Source organism: Peromyscus californicus, unplaced genomic scaffold, assembly GCF_007827085.1.
Source record: "Peromyscus californicus insignis strain IS unplaced genomic scaffold, ASM782708v3 Scaffold_15__1_contigs__length_86483966, whole genome shotgun sequence".
NCBI lineage: Eukaryota > Metazoa > Chordata > Mammalia > Rodentia > Cricetidae > Peromyscus > Peromyscus californicus.
The window spans coordinates 24,549,765-24,572,940 of record NW_026294447.1 but is presented as its reverse complement, the minus strand read 5'-3'; the positions used below and the strand labels follow the sequence as shown (position 1 = coordinate 24,572,940).

Genomic DNA, 23,176 nt, shown 5'->3' with positions numbered 1-23,176 from the left:
TCAGAGATTGTGAGCATTTGTTGCTCTTGCAGAGGACCTGGGCTCAGTTCTCAGCACCCACATGGCAGCTCACAACCGTAACTCCAGTTCCAGGGAATTTCATGCCCTCTTCTGACTTCTTCAGGCACCAGACACACACACACACACACACACACACACACACACACACACACACACACACACACACTGCTCACACATACTTGCCTGCACAACACTCATATAAAAGTAACTATTTTTTCAAAAAAAATTTTTAAGGAAATATCCTATTTTAACCAGGCAGTTTAATACATGCCTCTAATCACAACACTTCAAGAGGCTGAAAAGAGGATCGCTGTGAGGTCAAGGCCTATCTGGGCTTCAGGATATTCTAAACAAATAATTGTGTGTGTGTGTGTGTGTGTGTGTGTGTGTGTGTATTCTTCATCTTTTGCTATGGTGCATCAGGACAGCATGATTTCAAATCGATTATGTAGTTGGTGCCAATATTACTCTTGTTTATTTGGTATTTCTGAGACTAGGTCTTATGTAGCCCAGGCTAGCCTCAAACTCACTGTGCAGCTAGTGATAACCTCAAGCTTTGATCTTCCTGCCTCTTGGAGTTACAGGCATGTGGTACCACATTTGGTTTATGCATTGCTGAGAACAAACGGGGCCTGGAACAAGTGGACAAGCATTCCACCCCCTGGGACACAGCATCTGCAGCCCTGTTACTTTCAAGACTTGGAGATACATAGTGGATATAAATATAAAGCTGTCTATCCTCCAAGTAATCCTTGAACAATGCCTCCTGAATTTCTAAGATTCATATGGTCAAAGATAAAATATTTTATTATTTATTAGGAAGTTTAATACCCTGACAACTAAAGGAGTACTATTCATGAATAAAAAGAAAGCCGTTTAATTACTACATGTTTTCTTGAGTCGCTTTGCTTTTATTTAATGAGTAGTTGGAAGAAAGAAAAAAAATGGGGCTTGGGGCTAGGGGTGGGGGGCGCTGATGGTAATGCTGGGAATTGGAATTGCACTTGTAGAGACAGAAGACAGGTTGTGGAGTGATTCCCTCCGACCATGTGGGTCCCGGGGATAGAGGGTTTTAAGAAGCGTCTTTACCCACTGAGCCATCTTGACAGCCTGAAAAATTCACCATTTTAGATGGAACTCGGATTAGCACTCATGTCAGTGCTTAGAAGGCTTCTTACAAATTGACACTGTCTGATGGGAAGTGTGTCATCTGTAATCATTTAGTTAGGTCTGGCTGCTAGAGCAGGAGCTATTTCTCTTTCCTTTTGCTCTTTTTCAGGGGACTTTGATGAACTCACTCAAGATAACTGTGAGGCTATGTTGAAGAACATAGCGGACGACCTTCGCTGCTGCCTGCCCCCAGAGGCTATGCTGCGCTCGGAACAGCGAGCCCTTCAGAAAGTGAGCATGTTGAGTGGAATCCATTTCTCTGTGTGCCCCTCCAGAAATCTCTTCTTCCCGAACCCCAGACTTTGTGGTCTCCTTCGTTGTGAAGTCAGCTTTAAGCAGTTTTCACTTAGTGTTTCAGTCACGTCTCCTTTCTCTTGAGACTTTAACCTTTGGATTGCCCGGTACTGTTTTGCTCAACAAATATATTTTAGAGAATCCATTTGCCAGCCTATCTAAAAAAAAATCAAGAGTTAACAGTCTGGGCCTTTCCATCTATAAACACCTGTGCAGAGGTATTAATTCCTATGTTGTTGCTTTGGGGGTGTGGGGGGTGTGGGGCACTGGAGAGTGTTGTTTGTTTGATTATTTGATGGGTGGATCAGGTTTTTTTTTGCTCAGGTCTTGCTCTGTAATGCTGCTGGCCTCAAAATCGAGGCCTCAGCCTCCTGAACTGGGGTCAGGGGTGTGTGTCACTAGACGCAGCCCACTATTTCTATAGTACATGAGTACTGTGAACACTGACCATCTTAGAAAGTGCTCAGTCCTTCAGATGGCTCTCAGAAGAGCAAAGTAGAAGGTCGTGTTAAATTGAGACTTTGGAATACAGTTTGGGGTGTTGCTGGTACTAAGTGTGTGATGAGGTTGGGGTGCTATTAATGTTTTGGTTTTTTTTTTTTTTGGTTTTTTGAGACAGGGTTTCTCTCTGTGTAGCTTTGGAGCCTGTCCTGGAACTCACTCTGTAGCCTAGACTGGCCTCGAACTCACAGAGATCCACCTGCCTCCCGAGTGCTGGGATTAAAGGCGTGCGCCACCACTGCCCAGCGCTATTAATGTTCTTTTCAATACCATGCTATAATATAATATGTTAAATAAGGAAAAGTATTCATTTATTAATAATTAACCTACAGCCTTTAAGAAGATACTGTGAAAGTTTTTAAAAGGAAAATAAAGATGAACGTGATAACATATGCTTGTAATTCAAGCATTTGAGAGGCTATGGCAGGAAAATTGCTGGGAGTAAGGGGCACCTGCAGCTCGGTTTTTATATTACTGATATATGTATAATTATATATGTAACAGGTATTATATATGTGTGTGTATATAACGGGTTTTTTATTTTTATTCATCTATTTATATTTGAGGCAGTTTCACTATAACCTTGACTGGCCTAGAACTTGCTGTGTAGACCAGGCTGCTCTCAAACTCACACAGGTATCCCCCTGCCTCTGCCTCCCAAGTGCTGGGCTCAAGGCATTCACCACCATGCCCAGCCTGTTTTGATTTTTGATACAGGCTGCAATCCAGGCTGGCCTTGAATTTACTACATAACCCAGGCTGGCCTCAGACTCGGGCACTCCTGCCTCGGTCTTCCAAATGCTGGTATTACAGATGGGAACTACCGCGGCCACATATATAAGCTTGAAGTTTTAATAATATTTTAGCAATTTGACAACTTGACTTTCTGAGCAAAGATGACTTGTCAGGTATTTTGATGGTCGTTGACATGTAAGACTCAAAAGTTAGATCTCAGCCGTGTTCCGTGTCCTTCCCGATTAAAGAGAAGCTGCTGTCAGTGTCTCAGTGAAAACAGTGAGGGAGGGGCGGTAAACAGAATTGAATCAGCGGCGGCGGCGGCGGCGGCGGCGGCGTCTCTCTGTGCCTTGTTCTCAGGACTTAGAACAGCTGCTGCTGTTTCACCTTATTTAGCAATAAAAAGAAGTTCCTTTGTATTTCATTTCCTTTGATGTGTTTCTCCAGATCCGACAGCAGCCAGAACCCACAGTGCACGTTGATGCATTCCTTTATGATGAAGACGTTATTGATTCATTATGTGAGGAAGGAAAAATGAGCAGAAACTACTGTACTGTGTGTGGCTCTCACCGGACGGCACCTTTGGGTAGGCATTCCAGTTTGCAAAGCTGTTACTTGAGTGTGGTTTTTGGTTTTCCATGTCTTGAGTGTGTAAATTTGTAATCAGACTATTGGACATTTTTAAAAATAAAAGCTAACCTCTAGCATAGCTGTTACCAAAATTAAAAGTAGGGAGACTACATAGAAATACTTTCTAAGGGCCAGCGGGATGGCTCGGAGGGCAAAAGCACTTACTGCCAACCCTGATGACCTGAGTTTGCTGACCGGGGCCCACGTGGTAGGAGGGGAGAACCCGCCTCCTCAGGTTGCCCTCTGAGTGCCACATGCACACTGAGGCATGCACATCCGTGTGCTCTCACACTCACACCTAAATAGATAAGTGAGTGGGTGGGTAGCTACAATGTGCTAGAGCATGGAGGTTGGTTTACTTAGGGTCCGACCCAGACCTGTGTGAGTGGGGATAGTTCCTCAGCCAGAGCCTGGTCAGATAGGACTGAAGACAGGGCCTGCCTCCCGCTTCACCTACTCAGCAGGGGTTGACACACGGACCACACGCTGGCTTCCTTCCATGAGAAGTGTAACTTCCAGGGCGTCTGAAGGAGTCTCCATGTCTAGCAAGTCTGAGAGCAATAAATTATTACGGGGTGGGTTTAGGCAGAGCCGAGGGTCCCGAGAAAAGTTCATGTGGGCTTTTGTTTTGACCAAGTGACACACCTCTAAAGATGACGTTCACGGGATAGAAAAAGATGTGGCTAAGAGCTAGAGGAATAACTGAAATGCCATCTACCAAACCGCTGGTTTGTGAACATTTCTAGAGCTAGGTTTGACAAACAAAAACCTGAAGGTTGGGCTGGGTCCCCCATGGAATCAGTTATAAGTGACGATTGGACACCCAGAGCTGCTCCGATAACTAGTGAATCTGAGATGGTTGTCCCCCTGAGTGACTGTGACAGGTCCTCAGAAGATGGACTCGTCGCTTTGGGATTCCCCAGAAGAAGCACTGGTGTGATGAGGGGCTGTGAGGATGAAGATCCACGGGAGATGAGGATGTGGTGGCCCAGCCCCTCCCACCCTGGGCTGGGTGACTGGGACACAGGCACAGCGTGTGTGCTGTCCCGGAGACTGGTCCGCCTGCTTCCATTCGGTTACCATCTTCTGTTGGTTGTTGGTTTTTTATGACCAAATTATCTCCCCTTCCTGACAGTTAAACTCTGTAAGACATGATGATGTGAGTCTTTGTCCTCCGGGTCAGAGGAAAGCCAGAGTCAGGCTGTCACCGAAACTAAGGGGAGAGACTTGGACGAGGAGGGGAGAAGCAGCTAGCCAGGCCTGGTGGTGCAGGTTCTAATCCCAGCACTCCCGACACGGAGCCAGGCCTGGTGGTGCAGGCTCTAATCCCAGCATTCCCGACATGGAGCCAGACCTGGTGGTGCAGGTTCTAATCCCAGCACTCCCGACACGGAGCGGCCAGATCTCTCTGAAGTTCCAGGCCAGCCAGAGCTACACAGTGAGACCCTGTCTCAGAACAAGCGAAGACAACCCCCCTAACGTGATGCTCACTCTCTTCTTTCTCCAGGATTTATTTCTCATTCCTTCTCCCTCATGGAGCTGAAGTTCATCTATCACCATGTACTGCCCGACCTGTCAGGGAAACTCTTGGTTGACATTGGCTCCAGACTTGGCACAGTGCTCTATGGGGTAAAGTCCACTTGTGGACATACTCAACATGCGGAAAATACTTTCTTCTGCTAGCCACAGCTTTGCCTGCCACCATCCAAGGTGACAGCTTGGCTTTATTCTTAAAGTAACAGGATAAGGTCAAAATAGGATCCATTGGCAGGCTCCTAAACTCGGCTGGATGGTAATAATTGGGTTTGGAATTTCAAAGACCAGCTGCCCAAGTTCCTCTCCTGGTTTGTATCCACAACACCGTGACAAATAGAAACAGACTAGACCATGTGACTGACTGACACTCCTTCTCGCTCTCCCCTGCCCTCCCCTCCCACTAGCCCCTCTGTGTTTTGTTTTGTTTTGGGGTGGGGATTTGGGGGTTGCTTTTCATGTGGCCCAGGCTGGACTCACACTTAACTATGTAGGTGAGGATAACCCTGAACTCCTGATCCTCCTGCCTCAGCCCTCTAGGCACTGTGATTACAGGCTTGTCTCCGTGCCTGGCTTCTTTTTCTTTGTACTATATTAAAATTAAGTAGTATACTGAGCTTTGGTAAGAACCCATAAAAATAACAAATTGTGGCTGGAGAGGTGGCTCAGTGGTTAAGAGCACTTATCAGTGTTCTTGCAGAGGACCTGAGTTCAATTCCCAGTACTCAGGTCAGGAAGCTCACGACCACCTGTAACTCTAGCTCCAGGAGATCTGATGCCCTCTTCTGGATTTGGACTCCACAGATACCTGCACACGCATGCACATCCCCCTCCCCACCTCCTGCAACATACATATAGTTAAAAATAAAATAAAATCGTTTAAAAAAAAACAAAAAACATTTACTTGGCCCAAGAAACCTTTGTGTGGTCATAGCAAGTCACTTAATGATTCTGGATATCTAGTTCCCTGGCTAATGTCCAAGAATACATCGTATCCGATTTTCTGTGACCCAAAATGTGCACACTACTTTTGTTTCTAAAATATCACTTCAGCCAGTGGGAAGCAGAGGCAGAGGCAGGCGGATCTCTGAGTTCAAGGCCAGCCTGATAATCTACAGACCGAGTTCTAGGACAGCCAAGGTTACACAGAGAAACCATCTCAAAAAGCCAAAAAAAAAAAAGAAGAAGAAAGAAATATGTGTCTCGATATAAATTCAAATCATGGGTACTTCTAACGTTCTTTTTTTGTTTTGTTTTGTTTTGTTTTGTTTTGTTTTGTTTTGTTTTTTTCGAGACAGGGTTTCTCTGTGTAGCTTTGCGCCTTTCCTGGAACTCACTTGGTAGCCCAGGCTGGCCTCGAACTCACAGAGATCCGCCTGGCTCTGCCTCCCAAGTGCTGGGATTAAAGGCGTGCGCCACCACCACCCGGCCTACTTCTAACGTTCTTAAGTCATTAGAGGAAGGTGTGGCCACAGCGGTATGTGACTCCTGCCATCACTCCTTGGCATTGCTGCCCGCTTTAGACAGAAACTAACTCTTTAATGCTTGATTTAAACTTTCACTCTCTAAATAGATGGTACACAGTTTGATAGCTTTTGTTATCATTGCTCCTGTTTGGGGTTGGGTTGGGTTGGGTTTGAGTCAGAGTCTTGCCAAATCATCAGGCTGGCCTTGAAATGGTGCTCGGACTCAGCTTTCTGTGTGCTAGGGTTACAGGTGCAGCAGCTCTGCCCACCTCGCCCACTAGCTTTCTTTTCTTTTTTTTAAGATTTATTTATTATGTATACAGTATTCTGCCAGCATGTATGCCTGCAGGCCAGAAGAAGGCACCAGATCTCATTATAGATGGTTGTGAGCCACCATGTGGTTGCTGGGAATTGAACTCAGGACCTCTGGAAGAGTAGCTAGGGCTCTTAACCGCTGAGGCATCTCTCCAGCCCCACTAGCTTTTCTTTAAAGAGCATCTTCTGGCTTCCTCCTGTGCTCATGAGTCATGAGCACATACGCCTGCATATTCACTTACATGTACAATACGCACGCACATACCCACAGAAGAAAGAACAGAGAGGGAAGGAAAATATGCAGAAGTGTACTGTCCAATAATTGTGACTCTGCGCGTACATTGTCTGTGTTGATAAGGTAATTAGATTGACACTTTTCTCCATAGTCAGTGGTTGAAGCTATACCAAATTTCTTAATATTGACATCTGTACTTTGAAACATACTGTAAATATCTATGATGGAGCTCTAGAGTCAAACTTGGTGCATGTGTTGATAGGCATGTCTCTGATCTTGGCATCAGAAGCTGAACGTTCAGAGCCAACCTGGGCTACATGAATCCTGTCTCAAATCTGTTAGTCAAGTTAGCTGACCTTTCCTTCCATATTATTTTTGTCACTCTGCAAAGGTCCCATCCCCAGCAGTTCTCCGCGTCCTTATTAACTGAGTTGGTCAGTCACCCTCATTCCTAGTTAGAAATGGTGTGTGGTCGCCAGTGCATTCCCTACAGCTCAACTCTATCTTCTCTGCCATGGTATCGCTTCCCCAGAATTGATGAAGGCCAAATAGACCCTACAGAGGTTGGGAATGTGGTCACTTTCATCATTTCCAACTGCTGAATGCCCAGTCTAATCAGGAAAGTTTAGAGATCAGTCTTTAAAAATATAGCTAACTGATAGGAATTAACAGACTCCAATCAAGACCTTAATGAGTAAAGTTCTGAACGTTGTTAAGTTTTGTGACTGTTTGAACTTTTAATTCAAGTGGATATAAACCTCTACTTAAAAGCTAACTGGTTTACACCATGCCTGTCTTCCTGTTTTAGGGCTATCTTTACAGCTCAGCCGCACAGCTCTGTGGAGTAGAACTGAATGGAGAATTTTGCCAGTTGCAGGAAATGGTCATTAAAAAATACCAGTTCAGTGACAGAATAAAGGTACCGTTACAGTCTGTTCTCTGTTACCTTTAAGGAATCTTCCCGAACTGCTTCCATATTCTAACCTATTGCTGCTGTTGTGGAGACACTGGCTGAGTTGACCTGCTGTTTTATTAGAGTTTTTTCCTTCTCTTTCTCTGTATCAGACATAGTTTGGGTAGCAGAACTGTAACACTCTAGAGGGTGGCTGCCAGTGTATTTTATTAAAGTGAGAATGAAAGGGCTTGTACTGCTCATGATTATTTATCATCTTATAAACTGGGAGACAATGTAAATGTCACAGGATCCTGGTTATTAGGGAAGGATGTCTGTGTTAGGCTAGGACAGGTTTCCTGTTTTTCCTGTGAGAAGAAAAATAAGACCAAAGGCTTGGGGGTTTTGTTTTTTTGGGAGGGAGGGGGTCTGTTTAATGCAGTAGTCTTTGAAATTTTGATGAGTTTCTTTAATGGCAATACAGAGAATATTAACAATCTCTGGTATTAAGTTACTATCCTTAAGCATTGACAGACTCAGTGAGTGAAAGATCAAGATATTGGAGAGACGGCCCAGTGGTTAAGAGTACTTGCTGCTCTTGCAGAAGACCCAGGGGTTCCCATAGCCTACATCCAGTGTTCACAGTTGCTTGTAATGTCAGCTGCATGTGATCCAACACGCTCTTCTGGTCCCCACAGGCACCTGCACCCACATGGTTTACATACGAATAAGGAGGCACACACATATATGAATAAATAGCAATAAATAAAATTTGTAAAGATTAAGATCAAACCTTCGCCTTTTTTATAAAGGTAATTATTTTATTCCCTCACCTAACTTCTTTTCCTACTCTCATCTTAGAAATATAGCGATAAGTGATCAGAGTGAATTCATTGTCTAGTAGTAACAGATATTATTAGAATATTAGTAATTGGGCTGGAGACATGGCTCAGAGGTTAAGAGCACTGACTGCTCTTCCAGAGGTCCTGAGTTCAATTCCCAGCAACCACATGGTAGCTCACAACCATCTATAATGAGATCTGGTGCCCTCTTCTGGCCTGCAGGGACACATGCAGACAGGACACTGTATATATAATAAATAAAATTTAAAAAAAAAGAATATTAGTAATTATAGATATTAATAGAATTCATGGGAGTGGGGTAATGCTCAGTGGTAGAGTACTTGCCTTCCATGTACAAAATCCTGGATTCAGTCCCTGGAACGGCTAAAGATCAATTCATGAGTTTTCTTTTTTTTCAGCCCTGGCTGGCTTAGAACTTACTGTGTAGACCAGACTGACCTCAGTCCGCTCTTATGTAATAATCACAGAGCTAACAAGAATATCTGTTCAGTTGAAAATTGAGATTTAAACATTGAGAACTCGTTGGGAGCTGGAGAGATAGCTTAGTGTTCAGAGCACTGCAGGGGACCCAGGTTCAATTCCCAGCACCCATATAGCAGCAGCTAAGAGTTGTCTATAACTCCTCCAACTCGGTGGTCTCTGGCACCCTCTACTAAATTCCACGGGCACTGAACGCATGTGATGCATGCAGACATGCAGGCAAAACACCCATACACATAAAGCAAAAATAAATAAATCTCCCTTTAAAAATTACAGCCTCTAAAGAATCAAGTAACAAACAGATAATCAAGTTCTTTCTTTTGGTTTTAAATACAGTGATAAAGGCATATAAAATGTTTATATTTTTATGAAATGTCGATCACTTTTTAAAATATTCTGATACACTCTCATGTGTTTTATCCTAGCTTGTAGCTTCTGTGGCCACCATCAGTAACTTTATGATAAAAAAAAACTTGATTTTTCTTTTTATCCAGTGAGGAAAAAAAAAAGCCCAGGGCCTTATGTGGGACAAACACGCTAACATCCCTAACTGCTAAATTAAAGCCTTTTCATGCCACCTTACGACTTCTGGAACTCTTAACCATTTCCCTCCTTGAAGCTGTAGATAAACACTGTATGAAGGGTCTTAAAACCACCAAAAACAGGTCCTGTAATTGTTTTTGATAGCACCTGTTGACACCCATCAGCCCTTTCAGGCCCATTCTTTGCTTTTAGGTTTTTTGTTTGTTTTTGTTGTTGTTGTTTTCAGTCTGTTTTGCCTGCATGTACCATGTGAGTGTCTTGACCTACAGGGTCTGTTGTTTTACACTCTCCTGTTCCCTCCCTCCAGGCTAACACTAAACCTTCGCTCTTTCCTGTCATTGCTCTTGGCTCATCCCTTTGCTTGCACTGGGGAGTTGCATCAGCTGACTTTTTTTCGTCATGTTACTATAGTATGCCACACTTGGGCACAGATGCCACGGCTCATCTAAGCTGGTTTGTCTCCCTGCACAGTAGCTCGCAGATAAGAGGGATCCGCTAAGTATTGGTTGAGTTTGGTTGTCGAATGGTTTCTGTGCTGCCAGCAGTCCAGTCTGCCCTGAGCATCCCTTAGGGTTCTCCTGGAGCCCCGAGAGTGTTTCTTTTGGCTCCCATGATTCATTGATCCTTCTGGGTCTTCTTTCTGACTAGATCATTGTAGAAGAATCGGGGAAGAAAAAATAAAAAAGTAAAGATAGATGGGAAAGAAAAAGGAGGAACTAAGGATAAGAAGAGAGGATGAAAAGAAATCGACTGATTGGTTTACATATCTGTTGCGTAGCTAAGCTGCGTGTTTATAATGTCTGAAATTATTAACTGGCGTGTTTGTGACAAGAGCCTCACCCTCCAAGCCGTCTCTTTACTGAAGATTGTCAAAGCTGTGCTTAAAGGTTCTAGGCCAAGTGAATTAAAGCTTTTGTAGAATGTTTATTACTTAAAAAACAAAGAATGACCACACAACACCTTACATATCATATATTTGTAAGGCTTGAGTACTTCTTTGACAATAACTCACATAACACAAGGGAAAGGTTTTCCTCTTCCTTTTAAAGTAAAATCTATTTGTTTTGCTCCTGAGCAAATAAGTGTGTTTTCTTGTTCCCGCACCTGTGGTCTGCAAAGCCTTAATTATGGCTTAAGGTTTTGAGTTATATGACTTTTTTAAGATTTATTATTTTCCGTGTCTGAGTGTTTTGCCTGTATGTATGTCTGTACACTGACTGTGGTGCCTGGTGCCCACCAAGGCATTGGATCCCTGGGAACTCTGGAGTTACAGACAGCTCTTAGCCACCATGTGGGTGCTGGGCACCAAACCTCAGTTCTCTTCAAGAGCAGTAAATGCTCTTCACCAGTGAGCTGTCATTCCAACCCCTGGAGGGTTTTTGGTTTGTTTTTGTTTTCGTATCTACCTTTCAATTTTTATATTGTGTGATAAGGACTGATAATCACTATGAAACACTCCTTACCTGAGAATACAAATCTAGCTGGGCAGAGCCATAGTCACACCCAGAGCCTTTGGCTGTGTACCTCACAGTGTAATTATAATGGAAAAATCTCTGAGTTTGGTTAAAAGAAAATAATTATGAATCAGGGGGACACAATGATAACAAAACAAATAATTCCATTCAAAGCAGATCTTCTTTACAAGCTTCCGGGTTTACTAGATACTAAGAACTGTCTGTGCACAGCGTTCGAAGTCATTAGGCATCTCTTATGTAGCTGCGGGATGCAATTGAGGTATCTCTCACGTGGCTGCGGGATGCGGTTGAGGCATCTCTCACGTGGCTGCGGGATGCGGTTGAGGCATCTCTCACGTGGCTGCGGGATGGGTTGAGGCATCTCTCACGTGGCTGCGGGATGCGGTTGAGGCATCTCTCACGTGGCTGCGGGATGCGGTTGAGGCATCTCTCACGTGGCTGCGGGATGCAGTGTTCTCACTGTCTTACATGAGCTCATCCTTCTGCAGGTGCTTCATGCAGACATCTGCACCCAAGGCTCCCTTCTGCAAAGTGCCGATGTCATTGTGATGAACAATGTCTTCGAATATTTTCTTACTGAGGCTGAACAGGTCAGGTATGTTATTTACTGAGGCAAGAAGTCTGTTATTAAATAATACCCAGCAAGGTGTAAAGAGAGACTAGTGAGGTAGAGACGTTTTTATGCTGACTTTAAAATGACAAACTCAACTTGTTTTCTTTTTTTTTTTTTGGTTTTTCAAGACAGGGTTTCTCTGTGTAGCTTAGGGCCTTTCCTGGAACTCGCTTTGGAGACCAGGCTGGCCTTGAACTCACAGAGATCCGCCTGCCTCTGCCTCCCGAGTGCTGGGATTAAAGGCGTGCGCCACCACCGCCCGGCCTCAACTTGTTTTCTTAATAATTTTTATTTATTCTTTGACAGTTTCATACATGATATCAACTTATTTTAATAAGGAAACATTAAAATGCAAAATTTTGGAAAACCTGATTTTTGTAAAATGTACTTAATCTTTTTTTAAAGTTTACATGTATTTCTTTATTGGTGTGTGCGAAGCCTTCCTCTCCTCCCTGTGCAGATGTCAATAGTGTGTAGGAAATGACCACCACAGCCTTCTCCCCCTGGATGTTTACCACCTCGAGACTGCTCCCCTGCAGAGACCGACGGCTCCTCCTGAGATTAGCTCAGCCTGCTTCCCTGTCAGCTGTCCACCATAAGCCTGGCTCCTTGCTCAGCTGCATGCGATATCCCGTTCAAGTGTCTGTAATAAACACTGAGCTTCCAGGGGCTGTGACTTCCCCGTCCGAGAGCACAGCCCACCCAGCCCGTCTTCCTGTACACGGAGTCTGTGTGTCTCCTTACTTCATCCCCTCGCTGCCCCTAGTCAGGGTTCTGGGACCCAAGCCATACGGAGATACAGCTCTTCTACAGTACTCTATATCAGTGAATTCAGCTAAATAGCTAGTTGAGGGCATCCTGAGCTCTGGGAGACTGGTCTCAGATAAACGAAAAAAATCGTACTAAAAAAGATCGTACCAATGTAGTTCTTTAGTCTTGTATTATGTATTGTTTTTAGGAATCACATCACAATAAAAAAAAAATAGCCCTAGCTAAAACAGTGGCATTATTATTGAATGTTGCTATGCGATATAATACCCATCCAGGAAAAAAGAACACTGTTTGTCTTGTAAATAGGTTCTGAAACTTAGGAAACCTACTAGCCGTAGTCTCAACCGAAAACAAGTGCAAAGGGTAGATACCACTAGCCACCCACCTCCCCCATCTCACTGCCAGGGCTATGTTCCCCTGTATTGTCTCACTGGTGCCCCCCACTAGTGTGGGGAACTGTCAAGTCATACGTCGTGTAGGCATCTGGTGCCTGTCAACCCCGAGAGTTAAACAGAACTGGTCAAAGGCACACTGCACTCTGAAATGCATCAGCAGGTTCCATTTCGTTATCCTTTAGAACTGACTGGTCCCACCAAACCTTGCAGGTGCCTTGTGATAGTGGAATTCCACCCCAAAATACTACAGACAGCCAAATGAGGTCTGGTTTCGCTCTTGGTATGAGTTTGAAAAGATGTAATCCACACATCTGCCGTTATTTTCGGTTCCTGGCTTCTGTGCCCTCTGTTTTCCCAGGACTCTTCATCTCCCTCAGTCCCTAGCAACCTCAGCCCTGGCTTCCATCTGAAGGACTGATTCTCATGTGCCTCATAGAGGAACTACAAAGCTTTGACGCTGGTCCTGCTTGACTCGTGTGACTCTTAAAACTTAGTTTCTCCTTATTCAGAAACTTTCCAATAGCCCACATCCCCATCTTGTTAATCTCAGAACTCTAAACCTCGTAACTTGGCCAACACCCCTCAGGAACTGGAAAATTTGCCAATTTCTACTGTGTTGCTATAGTTCTGTTTCCTGTGGGTAAACATTTTGCCCATCTAGATTTCTAGATACTGTGTGCATTTTCTTTTGTCATCCTTATTCAGAAAAAAAAAAAAAAAATCCAGTGTCGAGTAAAAGCTAACATGTCAGGTTTTTGCTTTGCTTTTCTTAGTGAAGTTTTGAGTTCTCAGCAAAAGTGTAAAAAGAAAGATTTCCTGTACGCTCTATCCCCGCACCTACAGAATCTGTGTCATTATCATTCTTCCCATCAGAACAGTATGTTTATTATGATGGATCTTTGGTATGCCGTAGTCACCAGAAGTCCCCAGTCCACAGTAGATTCACTCTTGGTGTGGTACCGCCCATGTATGTGTATACATGTGTAATGACACACACTCAGCCTTAAGACATGGACAGTAGTTCGTGGCCCTAAAAATCCGCTGCTCAGCCCTCCGTCCTGTCCTCCAGCCTCACCCTTGGCAGCCGCCGATCCTCTCGCCGCAGCTTTCGGTTTCCAGCACGAGGTGATTAGACTCGTACAATCCCGAGCCCTTCCAGGTTCCTTCTCTAGCAATAGGTATTTGAGGTTCCTCTGTGTCCGTGACTTGAGCACACATTTCCTTTAGTGCTGAACAATATGCAGTTGTCTTGATGTATCACAATTTATCCATTCCCCTGGAAGGACCTCTTGGTTGCTTCCAGGATGGGCAATTATGAATAAAACTACAGTAAATATCCATGTACAGATCTTTTTTTGTAAATACATGTTTTCAGCTTCTTTGTGTAAACAGCAAAGTGTACAGTTGCTGGATTGTATGTTAAAGACTATACCGAGGGTTTGTTTTTCGTTGTTGTTTTGTTGAGATGGTGTTTAGTTTTGTAGCCGAGGCTGGTGCCCGGAAGGTCCCTATGTTCTCCAGACTGGCCTCCGTTTCCTCAGTGCTAGGACTCTAGGCGTGTTCCACCAAACTTGGTTGGGGCTGTAACTTAGAGGCAGAGTAGATTGCTTAGCATGCTTGAGGCGCTCTTTCTCTCCCCAGCATAAGAGAAAAAGATGAGACGTTGAACAAGAGAGCCATCTATTCTGACTAATATGTAATCTGATCTTCCTGTTGTTTGATTGTATCAGTTTTTACTGTGTTCTAGTGCCTGGAACTACATCATCCAGAATGTCAGGAAACAAGGCTCACTGTTAGTGACCGTACCGAGTCTCCAGGACTCTCTCGTAGGTCTTGAGGTATGTAACCACTCTTCCTTCTGTTGATTGCTTGGTTAGTTTTGGTCATGGTGGGAATTCAAACTAGGGCTCCTTAGCTGGGCAGGTGGGTCTCTGAGTTCAAGGCCAGCCTGGTCTGTAGAAAGAAAAACTCTGTCTTGAAAAATACAAACAGACAGAAAATCCCTAGGGCTAATGCATGCTAGGTAAACACTGTACTGATCTATAGATCACCAGCCCTTCAACCTTTTTCTTGTCAAAACTTTGCTTTTTTCTGATAGCTGATACAACATTCTAGAAATAGCAAGACAGTGTTGCTAAAGTTCTACTTTGTGGTTTATTTTTCTGCCCTCAAAACTTTGAAATGCAATTCCTATCTGGATATAGATTCCCTTATTTCTCTACACAGTTTTTAATAGCTGTGAGGTCATAGTTGTAAGTTAACACACTAGTGAATGTGGGTAAGACACCAACCGCCCATCATAGCTGAAGGGGAAGGGTGACCCAGCCACACGGGAGGCTGAGACAAGAAGATCACCTGAACCCACTGATCTGAGACCAACCTGGGCAACAGAACCCCCTTCTCCAAAACTAAACTGGAAAAATGAGTGCCCAAATCATAATGCTGCTCTTTAGAACAGAAAGAATGGATGATGAGTGCATTTTTAGGTCAGTCAGACTGCATATCGATTCTCATACAAAATAAAGGGGCTGCCGTGGGGTCAAAGTTGTCCAAGGATTTCCAGTAGAGTGAAAGACTGTGTTCTTCTCGCAGTTTGATTTCCCAAGTCAATTTGAAATCTTTTTTTCTTTTGAAATCTGTGACCCAGGCTGGTCTACTTCAGTGTCATGATGGATATTAATAGTCCCGTAAAATCTAGAATCACTGGGATCCGAACTCTGGTCTTCATGAGTGTGCAGCATGCGTCCTTGAACCCGGAACCATCTCTCCTGCCCTAATTCTGCTTGTTACAGCATAGGAAGTAATGGAGAAATGTGTAAAGAAGATAGTAATCCTGATTTACCAGCTTCATTTCCTCCCTGTGAGAGCCTGCCCATCAGTAATGTGATCTATCATAGTTTTCCATTCTCATAGAAACATTCCTTTTAAAATATATTGTCAGTCAGGCACAATGGCACATGCCTTTAATCCCAGCACTTAGGAAGCAGAAGCAGGAGAATGTCTGAGTTTAAGACCAATCCGATCTACATCGCGAGTTCCAGCCCAGCTAGACCCTGTTTCAAAAAAAACAAAAATCTTTCTAAATTTCTCATTTACAATATTTATATTTATGAGCCAATTTAGTGATTTTTTCACTTACCAAAATAACAGCTTTTTAGAGATTTATTTATGTGTATAACTGCTTTGCCTGCGTATATGTATGTGCACCACAGGTTTGCTTGGTGCCCATGTTGGTCAGAAGAGGGCATCAGATCCCTGGAACTGGACTTAGGAATGGTTGCAAGCCACCATGTGGGTGCTGGGAACCAAATCTGAGTCCTCTGCAAGAGCAGTACGTACTCCTAACTGCAGCAACATCTCCCCAGCCCCCAGAATATCAGCCTCATTAACTGTGCACATGAATCTGCCCAAACAGCCATAGACACCTGTAATACCTCAATCCAGAGGCAGTGACGAGGAGGTTCATGAATGACCTCAAGGCCGTCCTGGCCTATATCGAAAACTCTGGTCTCAGAAAACCAACACATGAGGTCTAGAGAGACGGCGTGTACCCAATACATGAGTAGACATGCATACAAAAAATAAATACAATGATTGTTAAAATTTTTTAAAAGTTAAACATATTGGTGCAAGTCTATAATCTCAGTTCGTGGGACACTGAGGCATGAAGATTGTAGACATTGGTGCAGGTCTATAATCTCAGTACATGGGACACTGAGGCATGAAGATTGAGAGTTGGCTGGAGGCCAGCCTGTCCAAAAAAATTAAAAGTTTATAAAATAGATCTTATTCATAAACTGATGACTTTGTTGCTTTCTTACTTAAGAAAACAACTTTGAGGCTAGTGCAGTGCTCAGCAGGTAACAGCCCTTGCTGCTCAGGCCTGGCAACCTGGTTCAATCCCCAGCTTCCACACGGTGGAGAAACTGACTCCGGAGGGTTGTCCTGAATATCCACATGTGCGTGTGTGACAGCTGCTGAATTTGTTTAAAAAGAAAACTCCCTTACAGAGATGTGTGCGGTCGGGGCTCCAGAGGGTAGAGGGTTTGGGGTACAGCTGACGCAGGTCATGGAGAGAGATTGCTCCTCACCGGTGCTGTGGGAGGGAGAACAGCTTTCCATGTGTTCCTGCTGCTTCCGTCTTTGATTGTTTGAACCTTATGACCATTACTGCACTACTTACATTCAAAGAATTATTCTAGGGGCTGGAGAGGAGGCTCAGCTGTTGAGAGCACTTATTGTTCTTGCAGAGGAGCTGGGTTCAGTTCCCAGCACCCCCGCGGTGGCACACAACCATTCATAACTCCAGTTCCAGGATAATCCCCTTTCTGAACTCCATGGGCACCAGGCACACATAGGTGATGCACAGTCTACACACAAGCAAGACACTCATAGACATAAAATAAATAAATCTAAAAATATTTTATTTTAAAATTTTTTTTCAAGTTCCAAAATCAGAGTAAAATAAATCTCCAAACCCACAAATTGAGAACAACAAAAATGATCCGTGTGGTACTATATAACTTAGTACCATTCATGGTAATAAAAATCCTGTGGTGTGGGGGCCGGAGAGACAGTTCAGCAGTTAAGAGCAGTTGCTGCCTGCAGGGACCTGGATTCAGATCCCAGCACCCATGTGGCAGCTCACAACTATCTGTAACTCCAGTTTCAGGGAATCTGACACCCTCTTGTGGCGTTTTTGGAGACCAGACACAGACATGGTACATGTACATGCATGCAAACATTAATAAATATAAAATAAAATTAATTCCTTTAAAAAAATCTGTTGTGTAACTTACAGTGATATTGTAAAATTCCAAATAATAGGATAATTTTGAAATTTTCATATTGTTTATGCTATTTTTCTCATAGATTAATGTTCAGCTGTCCTCCTGGGTGGAAGAGATACCACTGAACCTCGATGTGTACCCACAAAGGGACATTGACAGAGAAGCTCTGGAACAAATTCATTTATATAAGGTTCTCTAGCACTGAAGCAACATCTCTAGTGTGGTGTTAACCCATCTGCTTTGTGTATTCATTTCAAGTTTTATATGTATGATTATGTACCTGTAAATACTTGCATATGATTATCCATATACAGTAGTTGTACATGGATATAAGTAAACTGTAATTAGATAATTAAAATATTTATCTGAAATGGTTTGTTTTCCCTTTTTATTCTGTTGCAGACATAAGCATACCTGTTTAATTTACATGCCACCTTCCCTAGTTTGTTGGTGGTGGTGGTTTTGGTTTTTGAAACAGGGTTTCTCTGTGTAACAGCTCTGATTGTCCTGGAACTCGCTCTGTAGACCAGGCTGGCCTTGAACTCACAGATCTGCCTGCCTCTGCCTCCCAAGTGCTGGGATTAAAGGCGTGGGACACCACCGCCGACTATTACATGCCACCTCCAAATGTGACCTCCGGAAGTCCGAGAGTGGCTTCTTTCATGTGAAGGAGAAGGCAGATCCCACTGTGTCTCTGTCCAGTAAGACTTCTTTAGACAGCTTTGTCTGAAGAGCCTAGTGCAGGACTCACTTCTAGACAGAGCTCCAATACTATGTAGACACTTGGGTAAAACATCAAGTTAAAACCGCCTGAGGTTCTTTCCTGTGCTTTCCTTTATTCCCTACCTCCCCCACCTTTTTTAAAGACAGGGTCTCCTTGTGTAGACCTGAGACCCTCAAACTCACAATCCTCCTCATATGCCCTGGAATAATACTTGAGCTTTTCAAAAGCAACTAAAGAAAAAAGGAAAAGACAAGTCCTGAGGATAAACAGTCTGAAGCACTGACTGAGCATTTAGGCTCCCTCTTTGTTCATTTTTCTTTGCCAAACAGACATTTTTTTTTTTTTTTTTTTTTTTTTTTTTTGGTTTTTCGAGACAGGGTTTCTCTGTGTAGCTTTGCGCCTCTCCTGGAACTCACTTGGTAGCCCAGGCTGGCCTGGAACTCACAGAGATCCGCCTGCCTCTGCCTCCCGAGTGCTGGGATTAAAGGCGTGCGCCACCACCGCCCGGCGCCAAACAGACATTTTTATTTAGGGCAAACTGCAAGGTGCAAATTGAGCTGTGCTATCTGTCTGCAGACAGAGCACAGACTCGGGAAATAAATACCTAACCCAGTCCGTCTGCTCTCTTCTCCCAGAAAGAAACTACTCAAGGAATTCTGGAAACCCGCCTGCCTCGGGCACTGCAGGGCCCTTGAACGGAGCACAGACTTAGAAAATACACTAACCCAGTCCGTCCGCTCCCAGAAAGAAGCTACTCGAGTAATTCTGGAAACCCGCCTGCCTCAGGCACTGCAGAGCCCTTGGTTTCTAGTACATGGTGAAGCTTGAGGACTTTGTGGTGATACATTGTGTATCAAATAAAGCTTGCCTGAGGGTCAGAGGACAGAGCCAGCCACTAAATTAAACATAGAAGCCAGGCAGTGGCGGCACACACGTTTAATCCCAGCACTCAGGAGGCAGAGATGAGTCTGGATCTCTGAGTTCAAAGCCACCCTGGATTACGAGATTGATTCAGTCTAGGAGAGAAACAGAGCCAGGCAGTGGTGGCACACCCCTTTAATCCCAGTACTTGGGAGTCAAAAGCCTTTAATCTCAGCACTTGAGATCTCATACCTTTGCTACCAGTATTAGGGAAGCACGCACCTTTAATCTCAGCACTAGGAAGGAAGTGAAATGGCTGGGCAGAGAAAGGCATATAAGGTGTGAGGAGACAGGCAAGAGAGCCTTTTCGGCTGAGGACTCAAAGGCTTCCAGTCAGAGGCTTCGTGGAGATAGGATCTCTCCTTCCATTCGGCCTGAGGATTCGGCAGTGGTGAGAAGTCTCTCTAATGGCTTGTTTGTTCCTTTGCTCTGATCTTTCAGCATTTACCCCAATATGTGTCTCTGGGTTTTTCTTATAAGACCATTTAGCATTTGTGCAACAGGACTTAGCGCGATGAGTCCTTCTGGACTCCTCCTACGCTGGAGCATCGTACGCACCTGGTAGAACACTAAGTGGTTTGGGTGTTTGGAAAAGTTGGGCAGCTCCTCACAGTGCTGAAGGAAGAGTCGCTGTGTGACCTAGCAGTTCCGCTCCTAGAAACACAGCCAAGAGAAGTGGAAATCGTGTGTTCAAACGCTCACATCACGGGCATCAACCTAATGTGAGGCTAGAGGTGTGGTGGGGGCACTTGCTTGTGAGCCCAGCACTCAGGAGCCTGAGGTAGGGTTGCCAGTTCAAGACCATCCTTAGCTACATGACAACCTCATTTTAAAAAATGGGGTGTGGGGGGTGGGTGGCAGGGGGGCTGTATACGCACGATTCTTAGAGGAGGTGTTAAGAATTACACAAATTTCACTAGGTTCGTCAGGCACCAGGATGGTTGTTGACACTGTCACTGTTGTGTGTGGGCATAAAACCCTAACTGACATCTAACCCCACGGTCTTCTCTTTGTGTTCCCTGGGGACCTGGCTGGATATCCACCATGTCCATGGTTGTCATCCATTTATAGCACTAGGTATGCCTTTTACTTTATGAATGATGGTACACACGAAACAAGGTGAAACTTGCTGACCAAAATGCAGAAGACAAAGCAAGGTGCCCCCAAGTCAGTAAGGCATGGGGTCTAAAACCAGTGGGGTAGGCTAGCCTTTTTTTCCATACTTAATAAGAGTTGGCTGGGGATACTGACAGATTAGTAGTGAGGCCAGTATATACATTTATATTCAAAACTGAAGGATCAGGGGTGGGTTATGGTGGTACCCACTTGTAGCCCTGCACTTGGAAGGTAAGGTGGACGCAGAATGATAACTTCAAGGTCATCCTCCATTGCCTAGGAAGTTCAAAGTCAGCCTGGGCTATATGAGACCAAAAATGTATGTCTCCAAAAATGACTCCTTGCAGGAAAAGAGGTAGGTGGTTGTGGTCAAATACATATTTACAAGGCTCTATGTACACTTAGAATTCTAACTGGTTCTAAGTACTGCATCTACTGTTGGTGTTGTACATGGTTTTTACTGAAATGACTTCATGACCTTGGCGTAGCCACAGTACGAAGACTAAAAACATTCCATGGTGAAAACTGCTCATCTCCATCCTTCCAAGTTTCCTCTTGTGTGTCTGTCATCCATCCTGCCCTTACCTTCCACCCAGGCAAATGCTGATCAGGGTTCTCTCGTAAGAGTTTAGTTTTTGTTTGTTTGGTTGGTTGGTTGGTTGGTTGGTTGGTTGGTTGGTTTTTCGATACAGGGTTCCTCTGTGTAGTTTGGTGCCTGTTCTGGATCTTACTCTGTAGATCAGGCTGGCCTCAAACTCACAGAGATCCACCTTGCTCTCCCTCCCGAGTGCTGGGATTAAAGGTGTGTGCCGCCATGCTCAGCTCTATTATAACTTCAAAGAGTAATTGTGCTCTTTTTTTTTTTATTAGAAATATATTTTTGGAACAAGAAAATACCATCCTGAGTGAGGTAACTCAGACTCAGAAAGACAAACATGGTATGTACTCACTCATAAGTGGATACTAGATGTAAAACAAAGAATAACCAGACTACAACTCACAACTCCAGGGAGGCTACCTAGTAAAGAGGACCCTAAGAAAGACACAGGGGTTGCCCAGTTACAGAGAAATGGATGAGATCTACGTGAGCAAACTGGGGGTGAGGGGGGGTAATGGAGGGCAAGGGTCGGAGGAAAGAGAGCTTAGGGGAGCGGGAGGTCCTAGCTGGATCAGGAACATGCTGTGGATATCGTTATGTATAAATAAAACACTGATTAGCCAGTGGCCAGGCAGGAAGTATAGGCGGGACAAGGAGAGAGGAGAATTCTGGGAAGCGGAAGGCTGAGGGAGACACTGCCAGCCGCCGCCATGACTAGCAGCATGTGAAGATGCCAGTAAGCCATGAGCCACGTGGCAAGGTATAGATTTATAGAAATGGATTAATTTCAGATATAAGAACAGTTAGCAAGAAGCCTGGTACGTCCATACAGTTTGTAAGCAATATAAGTCTCTGTGTTTACTTGGTTGGGTCTGAGCGGCTGTGGGACTGGCGGGTGTCAGAGATTTGTCCTGACTGTGGGCCAGGCAGGAAAACTCTAGCTACAGGAACAGAGTGGGAGAACAAGGAAGGAGATACCATGATAAATGAAGACCCCATTGGAATAGGAAGAAGCAGAGTGCTAGAGAGGTCCCCAGGAACCCACAAAGATGACTCCACTATAGACTACTGGCAATGGTCGAGAGGGTGCCTGAGCTGACCTACTCTGGTGATCAGATGGCCGAACACCCTGTCATGATAGAACCCTCATCCGGTGACTGATGGAAGCAGATGCAGAGATCCACGGCCAAGTCCCAGGCGGAGCTCCAGGAGTCCAATCGACGAGAGAGAAGGGATTATATGAGCAAGAGATATTGAGACCATGATTGGAAAAAGTACAGGGACAAATAGCCAAACTAGTGGAAACACATGAACTGTGAACCAATAGCTGAGGAGCCCCCATGGTACTGGACCAGGCCCTCTGGACAAATGAGACAGTTGTCTAGCTTGATCTGTTTCGGAGGTCCCAGGGAGTGAGACCGGGACCTGTTCTTGGTGCATGAGCTGGCTTTTTGGAGCCCAGTGCCTATGGTGAGACATTTTGCGCAGCCCTGGTGCAGGGAGGAGGGGACTGGACCTGCCTCAACTGAATATACCAGGCTGAGCTGACTCCCCAGGGGATACCTTGCCTTGGAGGAGGTGGGAATGGGGGGTGGATTGGGGGAGAAGGCTGGGGAATGGGAGGAGGGAAGACAGGGGAATCTGTGGCTGATATGTAAAATGAATAGAAAGTCTCTTAATTAAAAAAAAAGAAATATATTTTCATACAATATATTCTGATTATGGTTTCTCTCCCCTAGTTGCTCCCAGATCCTCTCCCATCCACATCTACGGCCTTTCTTTTTCTCTCTCCTTATAAAACAAACAGGCGCCGGAGTCCCAGGAAAGGCGCAAAGCTACACAGAGAAACCCTGTCTCAAAAAACCAAAAAAAACAAAAAAACAAAACAGGCATCTAAAATAATAATAATAATAAAATAAAACCAAAACAAACCGAAATAGGACAAAACAAAAAAAAAAAAAAAAAAAAGAGACTCAAATAAAAAGCACAAGGAGCACATACGGATGGAGACATACACATTCTCACACAGAAATCTCATAAAAACACTAAACTGGGAACCATTTATATATATCATATATGTCATGTATTTATATAT

The 23,176-nt window shown here is 44.3% G+C and overlaps 1 protein-coding gene across 2 annotated transcripts in view; it reads left to right on the top strand.

Moving 5' to 3' along the window:
- LOC128110759 (uncharacterized) overlaps positions 1 to 18,093 on the top strand; it is a 35,283-nt gene extending 17,190 nt beyond the window's left edge. For both annotated transcript variants that reach the window (XM_052738544.1, XM_052738545.1), the window contains 7 exons: positions 1,301 to 1,422; positions 3,169 to 3,307; positions 4,859 to 4,980; positions 7,709 to 7,819; positions 11,642 to 11,748; positions 14,680 to 14,770; positions 17,805 to 18,093. In XM_052738544.1, coding sequence (XP_052594504.1) covers positions 1,301 to 1,422; positions 3,169 to 3,307; positions 4,859 to 4,980; positions 7,709 to 7,819; positions 11,642 to 11,748; positions 14,680 to 14,770; positions 17,805 to 17,921 — 809 coding nt within the window. In that variant the 3' untranslated portion in view covers positions 17,922 to 18,093. The remainder of the gene's footprint in view (positions 1 to 1,300; positions 1,423 to 3,168; positions 3,308 to 4,858; positions 4,981 to 7,708; positions 7,820 to 11,641; positions 11,749 to 14,679; positions 14,771 to 17,804) is intronic.
- Positions 18,094 to 23,176: the final 5,083 nt, after the last annotated feature.